General features: G+C 40.5%; 1 protein-coding gene across 5 annotated transcripts in view; it reads left to right on the top strand.

Moving 5' to 3' along the window:
• ARFGEF3 (ARFGEF family member 3) overlaps positions 1-12,854 on the top strand; it is a 166,346-nt gene extending 153,492 nt beyond the window's left edge. For all 5 annotated transcript variants that reach the window (XM_024551900.4, XM_024551901.4, XM_024551902.4 and 2 more), the window contains 2 exons: positions 2,702-3,923; positions 5,158-12,854. In XM_024551900.4, the coding sequence (XP_024407668.2) occupies positions 2,702-3,923; positions 5,158-5,349 (1,414 nt within the window). In that variant the 3' untranslated portion in view covers positions 5,350-12,854. The remainder of the gene's footprint in view (positions 1-2,701; positions 3,924-5,157) is intronic.
• The last annotated feature ends 1,031 nt before the right edge of the window (positions 12,855-13,885 follow it).

Here is a 13,885-nt window from a genome sequence, read left to right on the forward strand (position 1 = left end):
TTGAAATCAACTACAATAAGAAAGCTGGAAAAATCACAAATATTTGGATATTAAACAACATGCTACTGAACAACTCTTGGATCAGTGAAGAAATAAAAGAAAGCAAAAGATACATAGACACAAATGAAACTACAGCGTATCAAAACCTTTGGAATGCAGCAAAAGTGGTACTAAGAAGGAAGTTTATAGCAATATGGGTCTATCTCAAGAAACAAGAAAATTCCCAAACAATCTAACACTATACCTTAAATAAGTAGAAAAAAGAATAAAGCAAACCCCAAATCTGTAAAAGGAAGGAAATAATATCTGCAGAAATAAATGAGAGACTAAAAGCAATAGAAAACATTAATGAAACTAAGAGCTGGCTTTTTGAAAAGAGGAACAAAATTGACAAACCTTTAGCTAGGCTGACGAGGGAAGAGAGAAGACTCAAAATCGGCAAGGAGAGAGGAGAAGTTATAGCATGTCACAGAAATACAAAGAATCATAACAGAATACTGTGAGAGGCTATATGCACCAAATTGGACAACCTAGCAGAAATGGATAAATTGTTACAATCATGCAGCCTCCCCAAAGTGAGTCATGAAAAAATAAAAAATCTGAATAAACTGATCACTAGTAAGGATTCTGAAACAGTAATCAAAATCTCCCAAAAAATAAAGTCTAAGACCAGATGGCTTCACTGGTGAATTCTACCATACTGTCAAAGAAGATTTAATACCTATTCTTCCCAAACCCTTCCAAAAAATTGAAGAGGAGGGAATGCTTCCTAACTCATTTTAGGAGGCCAACATTATCCTGATACCAAAACCAGGTAAGGATGCATCAAAAAAAGTTATATGCCAATATCTCTGATGAACATAGATGCAAAAATTTTTAACAAAATACTAGCAAATCAAATACAACAATGTGCTAGAAGGACCACACAGCACCATCAAGCAGGATTCATTTCAGGGATGTGTGAGGATGGCTGAGCATCCGCAGCTCAATGCGACACACCACATCAGCAGAATGAAGGGAAAACTCACCTGTTCAATAGATTCCGAAAAAGCGTTTCACATGATACAACATCCATTTATAAAAACTCAATAAAATGGGTATAGAAGGAAAGTACCTCAACACAATAAAGTCCACGTATAACAAATCCACAGCTAACATCACACTCAGTGGTGCAAAAGTAAAAGCTTTTGCTCTGAGAACAGGAGGAAGACAAGGATGCCTACTCCCTCCTCTCTATTCGACGTAGTACTGCAAGTCCTGGCCACAGCAATCAGGCAAGTAAAAGAAATAAAAGGCACCTCAATTAGAAAGAAAAAAAATAAAACTGTCACTATTTGCAGACAACATGATTTTGTATACAGAAAACATTAAGGACTCCATCAAAAAACTTAAAAAATAATAAACAAATGCAATGAAATTGCGGGATACAAAAATCAATATACAGAAATCTGTTGTGTCTTTACGTACTAATAAAGAACTATCAGAAAGAAATGAAATAATCCCATTTACAATAGCAACAGAAAGAATACAATACCTAGGAATAAACTTAGGAAAGGAGGTAAAAGACCCGCACACTAAAAACTGTAAGATTGTATTGAAAAAAACTGAAGACGACCCAAAGAAATAGAAAGATAGTCCATGTTCTCGGGTTGGAGGAATAAACATGTTCACGTTATCTAAAGCAATCCGCAGATTCAGTGCAATCCCTACTAGAATGCCAGTGGTATTTTTCACAGAAATAGAACAAAACTGTTTGGCTCTCCTTCATGTCACGCGCTGGAAGCGCCCAACCGTTTATATACAGGGTCCGGCAGAAGTAACGCCTGCGTGAGTGGTTGGTAGGGTACGTGAATGTCTTGCACGAGATGGACCTCAATTCGAACATTTCACCTAATGTGTCATACGGTGTGCTTGAGTGCGATGTTGTTGTGTTACAGAATGACATGCTTATGACTTCGTAATACAAGAATTTGTAAGTTAAAAAGGGGGGCAATATTTGTGCCGGACCCTGATGCATGCAGGGGTGTCCAACCTGCGGCCCAGGGTGGCTGTGAGTGCAGCCCAACACATAATCGTAAATTTACTTAAAACATTATGAGATTTTTTTTGTTTTCGTTAGTGTTTGTGTATTTAATGTGTGGCCCAAGACAATTCTTCTTCTTCCAGTGTGGCCCAGAGACACCAAAAGGTTGGACATCCCTGAAACAGTTAATCCTGTTAAATGATTTTAGCCCTTACTAAAGTTTAGAAAACTAGACTTTAGTAAGATTGCTAAAAACTTCTGGTTTAAGAAAAGAAGTCTAGTTAAAATTAATAAAGCTCAACAGAAATTGTTACTTTTTGATTTGATATGTTAATTTATTACTCATAACTATAAAAGGAAATGAAATGTGTCCTATCCCAAAATTGTGCCTATATAAAACAGTTGTTATAAAACTCTTCTATTATTTTCCTAAGGCTTATACATAATTGTTCATCGGTATCATAACAATTCTATAGCTCCTAGACTTTAAAAAGTGTCAGGAATTCCATTTATAATTATTTAAATGGTTATTGTGTAATGCCCTTTTAAAGGAAGGCATTCAAATACAAGTAATTTAGTTTGTAATTTTGCGTATGTCATTGTGAGTTGTATAACACTTTTAAAATATCTCATATAAGGCAGAAGGTTACTAATGAACCCCTTCCTTTTCATTTAAAGCGTTTCTTTCAGGGAAATTGTGGTGAGCTTGCTATCTCATCAAGTGTTACTCCAGAACTTATATGACATCTTGTTAGAAGAGTTTGTCAAAGGCCCCTCTCCCGGAGAGGAGAAGACTATCCAAGTGCCAGAAACCAAGCTGGCCGGCTTCCTCCGATACATCTCCATGCAGAACCTGGCCGTCATATTTGACCTGCTGCTGGACTCCTACAGGACAGCCAGAGAGTTTGACACCAGCCCTGGGTTGAAGTGCCTGCTGAAGAAAGTGTCCGGCATTGGAGGGGCCGCCAACCTCTACCGCCAGTCGGCGATGAGTTTCAACATCTACTTCCACGCGCTCGTCTGTGCTGTTCTCACCAATCAAGAAACCATCACGGCCGAGCAGGTGAAGAAAATCCTTTTTGAGGATGATGAGAGAAGCACAGATTCATCGCAGCAGTGTTCATCGGAAGATGAAGACATCTTTGAGGAGACTGCCCAGGTGAGCCCCCCGAGAGGCAAGGAGAAGAGGCAGTGGAGGGCCCGGATGCCGTCTTTAAGTGTCCAGCCCATCAGCAACGCAGACTGGGTGTGGCTGGTCAAGAGGCTTCACAAGCTGTGCATGGAGCTGTGCAATAACTACATCCAGATGCACCTGGACCTGGAAAACAGCATGGAGGAAGCGCCCATCTTCAAGAGCGACCCATTCTTTATCCTTCCCTCCTTCCAGTCCGAGTCGTCCACCCCGTCCACTGGGGGGTTCTCGGGGAAAGATACGCCTTCCGAGGATGACCGGAGCCAGACACGGGATCACCTAGGCGAGTCCCTGGGCTTGCGGGCGGGCAGTGGGGAAACACCGATGCTGCCCCCGAGCCCCAAGGTGGAGAAGAAGGACCCCAGTAGGAAGAAGGAATGGTGGGAGAATGCGGGTAACAAAATCTACACCATGGCGGCTGACAAAACCATTTCAAAGCTGATGACGGAATACAAAAAGAGGAAACAGCAGCATAACCTGCCCACGTTCCCCAAAGAGGTCAAAGTGGAGAAGAAGGGAGAGCCCCTGGGCCCAAGAGGCCAAGGGTCCCCGCTGCTTCAGCGTCCCCAGCACTTGATAGACCAAGGACAGATGCGGCATTCCTTCAGTGCAGGCCCCGAGCTGCTGCGACAGGAGAAGAGGCCCCGCTCGGGCTCCACGGGGAGCTCCCTGAGTGTCTCCGTGAGAGACGCCGAAGCGCAGATCCAGGTGGGTCCCTGCGGGCCCTCCCAAGTCAAAGGGTTGCCTGAGACTAAGGTGTGGCGCCATCTGTATCAGTCTGTCAGTGGGGAACAGACATTTCATTATTAGATAATTTCAGGAATTGTTTTCATGGGTTATAGTAGATATCGAGAAATAAGATGAAGCTAACTCTTATAAAATGGATGTGCTTTAACTGGCATGGAGCCCTGAGTTTATCACTTGAAGATGCATAGAAGAAAATTCTCTCGTGAAGAATTGTAAAAAGGGGAACGGCAAAGTGCATAGTATTAGATGGTTATACCAATGAATTGTTTTCATCTCAAGCTTTGCTAACCCATCCAGAGCACATAAAAATTCTCATTCTTCAGAGGGCTGTGAGTATTGCTGTTCCTTCATATATTCAATATTTGTAATTCCATCATATATCAAAAATGAGCTTGAGAAGAAAACAGTGTTGGTACTGTTTTGTTGGTTTAAGAACAGAGAGAAGGGGAAAAACAAATAGAGGGAGCTGGAGTCAGAGAGGGCCCTTTAAAAATAATCCGGCGTTTACCTTAAACTGCGGACCCCTGGCACAGGCATGATGAGTTAGGCTAGACGATCTTGAGCCCTCCGATTCCATGAACCTGTACAGAAATGCATCCTTCGAATGAACATAAATTTAGAAATAGTCAGAATTTCTTGCAAGATGCGTTATTTTCCTCTAAAGTATCTTGAGTATAGAACTCAGCTTCCTAATTCAGAATCCACAAAAATCATGGACCAGATTTGCAGAAGTCCAGTCAAACTGTGATGTGATTATTCTTTAACAGATGACCTTCCTGACAAACAGCTTATCTTAATAATTGTTTTTCATGTCTTAGAGATTTGCTCATGATTTTAGAAGTTATCATAAACTAAAGTAGGCTATTTCAAGTTCTCTAGGCATTACTACAGTGAGTGCTGATTAAAGTGTTGTATGTCCTATGGAAGCCTCATTATGAAAAAGCAAGAGACTTTTTAAAACTGAGGAGTAAATAAGATTTTTGTAGTTTGTGAAGGCTGAAAATAAGATATTCATCATGTTAGACAAGTCTCTGTAATATGAAGTTAAAATGACAGTTTATTAGTAAAGACTCATTTATTACAGACTAAAAGCCTGAGAAAACTCATTTGCAAATTGGCAAGGCTTAGCCACACCTGAGAATTCAAATGAAACCACTGGAACAAGCTCACAATTCTCTTCAATCCTTTCTCGTAGGCGTGGACCAACATGGTGCTAACCGTCCTCAATCAGATTCAGATCCTCCCAGACCCGACCTTCACGGCCCTCCAGCCCGCAGTGTTCCCGTGCATCAGCCAGCTGACCTGCCACGTGACTGACATCAGAGTGCGCCAGGCTGTGAGAGAGTGGCTCGGCCGAGTGGGCCGTGTCTATGACATCATCGTGTAGATGACTCACAGCGAAGAAATTCAGGAGCGAGGGTTAGAGTATGCCAGGCATCTTCCCCACCACCAGCCCCACTGAAGCCAGTGTCTCGGAGAACAGTCAGCTGCTCCCTAACTAATCAGCACTAGGGGCCATTCTAGACACTAAAGGCTGCAGCTAGATGACACCAAGTATACTCTGATTTTGCATATTATTTCAGAAGAGTCTCCCTCTGTTCCTTGACACATTTCTAAATCTTGAAGTTTATTTCCCAGTGATTTTACCTGCCATGTCATTGCCAAATGGGTCACTTTCAAGGACCACTCCTCTGAAAACTTTGCATTGATCCTTTTTTTTAAAGATGCAATTGCTAAGGAAATATCTGCTGGTAAGTCAAGCTGATGTATACACAGTCCGACATCTAGTACCAAATGTTATTCATTAGAGAAAGATTTATATCATGATTGTGCATTTGGTGGGGAAGAAAACAGCTAGAGAGACATGTCCTTAGATGTCATAATCAAGAAAAGGGTGACTTTCTCTGTAAAATATTCCAGAACATTTAAAAAATTGTCCTAAGTTGTCAAGATTTTCTGGTTGGCACTCACCAACTTCCTTGTTTAAGGTACTGTTGTGCCTTTGTTTCCCTATTCGTAATGGAAGAAAATTCTTTCCCAGAAGAATGTCCAGTCTGTGTCATGGCAGCCTTCAAACATGGTACCCACTGATATTTGCTGATAGAGATGTTGCCAAGAGACAGAAGACTGACCAGCTACCCTGGCAGTCCCATCAGTCTCTGCTTTTGCTTTCAAGGCAAAAAAGAAAAGGGAAAGAAAAAATGGTGCCTTAGTCCCTTGTTTTACAGATATTTCTATGCTCCGCAGTTATCTGAACATAAGGTTTAACATTTGGTTTTTACGAAAACAAAACATTGAAATGCAACTCATTTGATAGCCACACTCTTGGAGGAAAGGAAGTGAGTTCTCCGTTCAGTGAGCAGACTTCTCAGGGAAAGCAGCGGGAGTGTGGGGTAGGGAGACAGCTGGATGGGGTGGGAAGGGGGATTATAATGAAATCATTTTAATCTTCAAATATTACACAACCATGTGAAATTATGGTGTCCGTTACACAAGCACTAGTCTCGGAAGAAAGTTAAAGGAGAAAGAGACACTGAATGAAGTCTAGGAAGTGAAGGTTTCAGTTTAAATTATTTCTGCTCTCCAGGAAGTCTATTTACCCCATGTCTGAAGTCTGTTTATTCAGGCCAATATTTTAAGTGGATATTTCTTTTCTTAAATTTTTCTAGAAAAATTAATCTGGAACCTTTATTTTACTATGTGCAGTATATTTAATTTTTCTTAAATAATAATAATAATGATTAAAACTCCCAGTCAAGCTCATTCATGTATATTTTATAGTTAGTTGCTATGACATACATTATAATTTTCCAGCTCTAAAAATACATTCATGATTGAATAAGTCACCTTTTAAAAATAGAACATCAACCCTTTGATACTGAAGTAAGGATTTGAAATTGACAACTGTGCTTAGTGCTGGTATTTGTAAACTTCGTCTTCCTTGAGAAACATGTGAACTTACTTGCAAGGTTAACAGGAAGACTGAGCTGATTTACTTAGGCAATCTAAAAGAAGGAACTTTCTGTCTTTCAGTATGCCACCTAAATAAAGGTCACCGCAGAATCCAGAGACATTTTTTTCAGTTCCACAAAACACTCTTTGCCTTCAGTTTTTACTCAGTAGATAATAATTTGAGTTTAGAAACAGATCAACTATTTGATCGTAACAAGCAGTGAATTGTTGAGATAGCAATGAGCTGTGTTCATGCTTTTGTGTTTTTATGTCTTGTGAGTCAGGTAGGAACTTTTATTTTAACAAAAGCAGTACACCCTAGGTGTTCATTTTTGGGGTTTTTTGTGACTTCACTTAAATGCAGTTCTCCTTTGTGGGCTTGTGAGTACTACAAAATTTACTTTTGTGGGTCGGGGGCGGCGGGCGGGGGGAGAAGCTTCTGTAGAGTATTAAATCCCGGTAATTACAGAATGTTTATAAATAGCAATTTTTTATACAATACAAAAATTCAAAGGAAGCCAGGCTCAATTTATGAATGTCATGTCCCAGAGTGTGTTTGCTAATTATTTAGAAATCAGAATTCCTTTTCCCACCGATCCTCTATTCTGGGATCCCAGGCTAGTTTATGAAAATAAAGGTACCCCATACTCATCCCAAACACTGCTCTGGCACTGATCTGACTGTGGGTACCAAGAGAAAAAAGACGAGAGAACACACATAGCTCTTTACCTATCGTTTTGTAAGAGGGTTTTCGTGCCTTCCCACCCCCATTCCTATAGCACCCCCCCAACCCCGACCCACACTGGTCTTAGCCCACCCGCATTCCCAACATGCTCTGTGCTCTGCATCCAGTCAGAGCTCAGCCAGAAAATTAACTGTCGCAGCAGTACTTCCCAGAGGTGTTTGCCGTCCTCAGAAAGGACATTGCTTAATATAAATAGTCTCTGATGAACAGGACTTCAGGTCACCGTGAAGTCCGTTGAATCCTCCCAGGGGTGGGGAAGAAAGGGAGAGAAGTAGGAACCCTGGCTAGAGAGAGGCAGACTGGCCAGTGAGTCCCTCACACTCTCCTGTGCCTTAGTGTCTGCCTTCCCCCAAGGTCTCTGAAAGACCAGGGTCCGGACAGCCTTTGTAGTTAAAACTGTTATTACCATATATTTCCACGTCTAAGCAGAATAAGAGTTGGCACGTTGCTTTTGGTTGCTGGTGTTTACTGCCAGAAGTGTGTTGCCCTAAGGTCGAGATGTACTCTCTTTTTCCAATACTTTCCTAAAGTGCACACCATGAACACCTGGAAAACTCAAAGTGTAGAAGAATCCCTGACTCAACAGCTCAGCCAAGGACATCACACTCTCCATCAGGTTTCTCCTTGCCGTGAGCGAGGGCTGATAGGTCGCTCTAGGGTGCATCTCCTGAGCAGCCTGTAAAGATGCTCGGGCTGCCTCCTTATACCATCTTGTTCTCTCTCTCCTAAGATTGTTCTCTAGCTTTCTCCATCAGTACAAAACTAGGCACCTTTTACGATTTTTAGGCTATTTAATGGCTGGCCAAGGCTGATGCTAACATACATAACAGCTCAAGTTAAAGTGTTTTCAATCAGACATAACAAGATGGTAACATAATTCAAAAGTACCTTTAAATGGAAACTTCTTTATAATATCCCCAGGCTTCTTGTGCTTGTTTTAAGGAGAAGGCTTATACAGAGTCAGTTGCAAGAGTGATACAGCCTCAACTGCAGCTACAGAATAGATGCCTTTGACTTCTCAAATTCATCACAATACTGCTTATGGAGGAAAGTTGTCTTAAAAAGGAAAATCGTTCATGTCAGTCCCTTCCAACTAAACAGGCCTTTGGAGCTGAAAACAATAGCAAAAAAGTCACAAACAGCAGGGAGGGGGTGACGTTTGTTGAGTACCGCTGTGCATGTAGGTCTTCACCTACATTACCATATTTTAGTTTCACAGTAGCCTTGTGAAACAGGCATTGCTTTCCCCATTTTTTTTTGATGAGGATAGAGACCCAGAGAGGTTAAGAAATTTGCCCAAGATAGCCAGTAAATGGCAAAGTTGGTTGCAAAAGAGGTTTTCCTGAATTCAAAGGCTATGTTATCTCCACCATACCATGCTGTAAATGCAGAGTAAACATTGCCTGGAGTGTCTCAGGAATTACAGAGTTAAAATGAGTTAAAAATATGTGATTGATGTCCCAGCTCCATAATGTTATGGGGATTTTTCTAATAAGGTTAAAAAAAAAGGATAGTATTTATGTACAGAAAGATCGGTATAACAATATTTTGAGTGTCCAAATATAAACAAAATCTAAATTTTAATCTTAAAGCAGACCTTCAGTGGTAATTTAGAAAACCTGCCCATCAGGTGGAGGTGACAGAATAAGGCTGTGCGTGGCCAGCTGTCACACAGGGAAAATGTGGCGGTCTGCGTCTGGAAGGACGTGCGCAAATTGGGAACCTTTTCCAGTTACCACTTAATCACTGAGAATGAAGTGCCCTGTGGCCAACAGTGCCTCTCCACTTGCTTCCTGGGAAGTATATAGTACTAAGTCTGTAGGTCCGCATCTAAGTTCAGGAATATGCACAATAAACAATCATTTTCAAATGCATACTCTGAAGAGGAAATCTTCGTTACACAACATTGTTTAAAGATCCAGCTACTGCGCGCATCAGGTCAATATCCATAGTAACCATGTGCCATAACACTTAAATGTCCCTGCACAGTTTGCAGACAAAGAGACAGGCAGAAGGAGAACCCAGGACTCAACAAGTGTTCGGGTGCCACTTGGGTGACCCTAGGGAGATTCAGCGTGGCCTTTAAACAGCAAGAGGCTACTTTTAAGCACTTTTTATTGGAAATAGCAGCTTGTTATTGGACAAGATTTATGAAATTGGTAAAGAACTCATATATATCTATGCTTCATTAAAAAAAAAAAACCCTATGTTCCTCTCATGGATTAGTGAACCAATCTAGAAAACTGTTTGTGAGTTTCTCTTCCTGTGCTTGTACCGTAATGTTTATATGGGATGTGGAAGTAACTAATAATTAAAATCTTGGACTAAAACACCATATAGCTTTCCAAACCACAATTATAACTACAGAAAAGACAGCCCCAAAAAGAAAAAAAAACCATGTCCTGGGATAGTCTAAGAGAAACTCAGTTGAGAACAATGCTCAGTTTTCTTACAAACAGCGGCACCACTTCTTGGCTGAAGAACAGCCACTAGCACCAGACAAAACATCCCTCTCTTTGCATCCTAATGTAAGGGGGCTCCCGGGAGGAGAGACTGGCTGACCGTCTTAGTGACAGAACTGCAGCTGACCGCTGCTGCATCCCTCCCAGGTATGGTCCTTCCAGCCTCTTCAACCACCAGGAATTGTTTGTACTGTCAGTTCCTCTCCTGAAGGTATAAAGTCATGGTTGTCTAGTGTCTCCTGACTGTAGAATAGCGGTCCTCGGACATTAGCTCACATCAGAATCACCTGGAGTGCTGGCTAAAACACAGGCTGTCGGGCCCAGACTTTCTGATGCAGTAGGTCTGGAAATCTGCATTCCTAACAAGTTCCCACGGGGCGCCCACGCTGCTGGCCTGGGGACCACACTTTGGAAACCACTATCTTGAAAAAATGTCCCACTCTTACCTTTAAGATCAGCTTGACTCATCAAGCACTAGAGAAAAACTGAACTTAACCTTGGGCAGACAACTTGGGATTGGATTTCTCTACAGCATTCCTGCTCAACCTTCCCAGTTTCTGTGTTTATAACACCAACAATTGTTTTCTTACAAGCTCGAGGACAATGAATGTGTAAGTTCTATGGAGCGGTGAAGTCAGTGCAAGCTTCTCGTCTTTGTATTTAGAAACACTGATTCTGTGGCTAACATTTGTGTCCTGCTGGCCCTTTGACCTGTACTGAGCTGACTTTAAGTAAGTGGTGTTTGCGTTTCTTCTGTTCTTGCAGTTTCAATGAGATGTTTCCATGCAGACTCCACCGTAACCTTGGCTCCTGGCTTCCAGATGTTTTTGAGTAATTGCTTGCTTGCCAGTAGTTTTATATCTCTCATTAGTCACTGAAATGTCAGCACTTCACAATGACATTACACTGCTTGATGTACCTTCATTTTTCTCTTATTTGTCTGGTGTAAATTAATATTTTACTTTCCTGTAGACCTGCAAACCAGTCTCCCAAATGGCTTCATGGAAATTTGCAAACATAACCACTCCCTTTTGAGCAGTAAATGTGCCTGTTTGAAAGACTTCTCAGTGGATGTGTCCGGTTGGTGCTCTCATCCGCACAAGAGAGACCACGTCCATTTTCTCATCTTCCGAATGGTGGGAGAACTGTGCAAGTGCATCAGCGCGCTTTGGGAACACAGTGAAATCACGTTAACTCAAAGATGGCTGCGGCCTTGGTTTAGTTATTCACTCTCTATTCAATCAATTAGCTTTCGAAATTCTTTCTTATGTGAAAAAAATAAGGAACATGGAATAATTCAAGAGAAAAAAATTAAGTAGCTTAAAATCATCACCCATGTGCAAACTATATTGATTACACATAATTCTTACTGATTTAATAGTTTCTCTAAATACTTCTTAAATACCCTGACATCATTTAAATTGCTTTATTCTCTTGCACGAATAGAAAGTAATGACTATATTTACTAGAATTAATGAGATCAGAAAGTATATCAAAGTGTTAATGGTATCAAGGATTCAAATCCTTGCCTCTGTGGATGGAAATAAAGTTTTTCATTTTACTTTTGTTTTCCATAACCTTTGGAAATTATGTGTGCATTTAATTCTTTTAAGAATAATTTATTTTCAAATTAAATTTTAAAATTAATCTCTAAGAATAATTTATTTTCAATTTATTTTACCAACTGGTGCCAAAAAACAAAAAAAGGAGGGGGATCTAAAAGCCAATCTTTTGAACTACCACATGAAATACTATGTTTTCTCTGAGAGTCGGGGAAGCTCCAGTCCCTGACAGCACCAGCCAGCCATGGTCGTCCACGACTACCTCATGGTTACGTGCAAGCTACTTCATATCCCTCCCTCTACTGTTCGTTCTTCTGATTTTTGTTGGAAGTAGTTCTCGCTGATAGAAATAAGTTTCCCACTAAAGAGGCAAAACTGGACAAAGAGGAATGCTTCTGATATTTTGGTTTCACCTCAGTTGAAACCATGTGGTAGAGTATACGGGTATGGCGTGATGGGGCAGGAGAAGGTGCCTAGAGGGGAAGGCTGATTATGTCTGTTTATGTTTCTTGATTTGATTTTTGGTGGGTTGGGGGGAGGTAAGAATAAAAAATGTATTGCCCTAATCATGCCAAACAATTATTATTCAAGATTATTTTTGTGCTTTTCTAAGAGGAATAAACTTAAATAAATTAAATTCTAAACAGTTCCCCTACTACCGTGTCCCTGCTCTAAATAAAGCCAGTGGGTGGTAAGGGTCCTTTTTATCCTTCCTTGTATTATGCCAAAGAACCGACTTGTTTTCGCTGAAAAGTATAAATGAATGAAGCTTGGTATAGCCATAATGGTTTGAGTCAGTATGCCATTTCATCTACACAGTGCAAATGTGTCGTTGCAACCCCAATCACCAGGAGCCTTGAAGCGTTTCGTTCACTCCAAAGGACTTGTCACGGAAGTACGGTTTTGGTTTTGCCTTATCATTTAGTCAGTTTGGTCACACTTATTTAAAAAAAAAAAAACCGAAAACCACCCTCTTTATATGTTGGTATAACTGTTTAATTTGATATGATCTACTTGTTGTTTAATGGATCTCTGTAAGCAAGTTTGCAAGTGTATTTTGTGTACATTTTATCTGAGGTGAAAATGAAAATTCTAAAGAGAAAATATTTTAAAAGATATTGTATTTATGTTGCTTGTGTTGTAGAATAAAGATTCAAATGCACTAAAAAAATCGGATATGTGGATTTTTTTAACCAAATAAAGATACGTATCAAGATATTTCATAATTCTGAATAAAGAGCCCCCTTTCCAGTTCTGTAAGAGAAAGCTACTGTTGAAAATTTGGTGCATGCCTAGAAAATGCATTTGAAGAAGTGTGTGTGTGTGTGTGTGTGTGTGTGGACACACCATTGTTTCCTTTTTTTCAAAAAAGGGCTTATTTTACAATATTGTTTTGGGTTTTTCTTCATAAGAATAAAAAACTAAGTGTTATCTTTTGTTCATACATGCCTAATTCTCTCCGTAGGAACATGATTATTAAAATAGAACATTCAGAATATAATACAACCACTTTTAACTTCATGATCTCATTGCATTGCAGTTTTAAAATTAACTGTCTCAAACGCCTGTTAATAGTGTAGCCCTAGGAATCCTCATACCCAATTCGTGGAAAACTACTCTTTGGCCAATAGAAGGATAAAAGACACACAAAACACCGTAGAGCTGGATTCTGTATATATGGCCTTAGATCATGATTATATCATTCTGTCACTGGTGATCTTACAGTTGTGTTACTAAGATGGGAGTTGGTCGCTTCCATCTGGTGGATAAAATAAAACTAAAATTGACACTAATGTACTTTGCATAAGGACATCACAACCACGTTCATGGATGGAGACCACTGTGGCAGTGCAGAGAAGGCCTTGGGCCTTAGCCAGAAAAGCAGAGTGCGCACCCAAGTCTTTGCCCCATCCTGGGACCAGGTAAACCAGACAATCCTTGAGAACAGAGCTCAAGGTTCCTGCTCTGCAAAATGAATATAAACTCGTAACCCAAAGGGCTATTTCAAGATAACATGAGAGCCCCAGTGTTCTCGTGCTCTGTACATGCTACATGCTAACTTCTATGTGTGAGAGGATAACCCATTTCATTAACAGCCCCACTGTTCTGCAAGATGATTTATACTTAAGATCTAGTGCATACAAAACCTTGACATTCATATCCACGAATGCACTACAACATAGAAAGCTTAACATTTTATGC

This window comes from Desmodus rotundus, chromosome 11 (genome assembly GCF_022682495.2).
Source record: "Desmodus rotundus isolate HL8 chromosome 11, HLdesRot8A.1, whole genome shotgun sequence".
Lineage (NCBI taxonomy): Eukaryota > Metazoa > Chordata > Mammalia > Chiroptera > Phyllostomidae > Desmodus > Desmodus rotundus.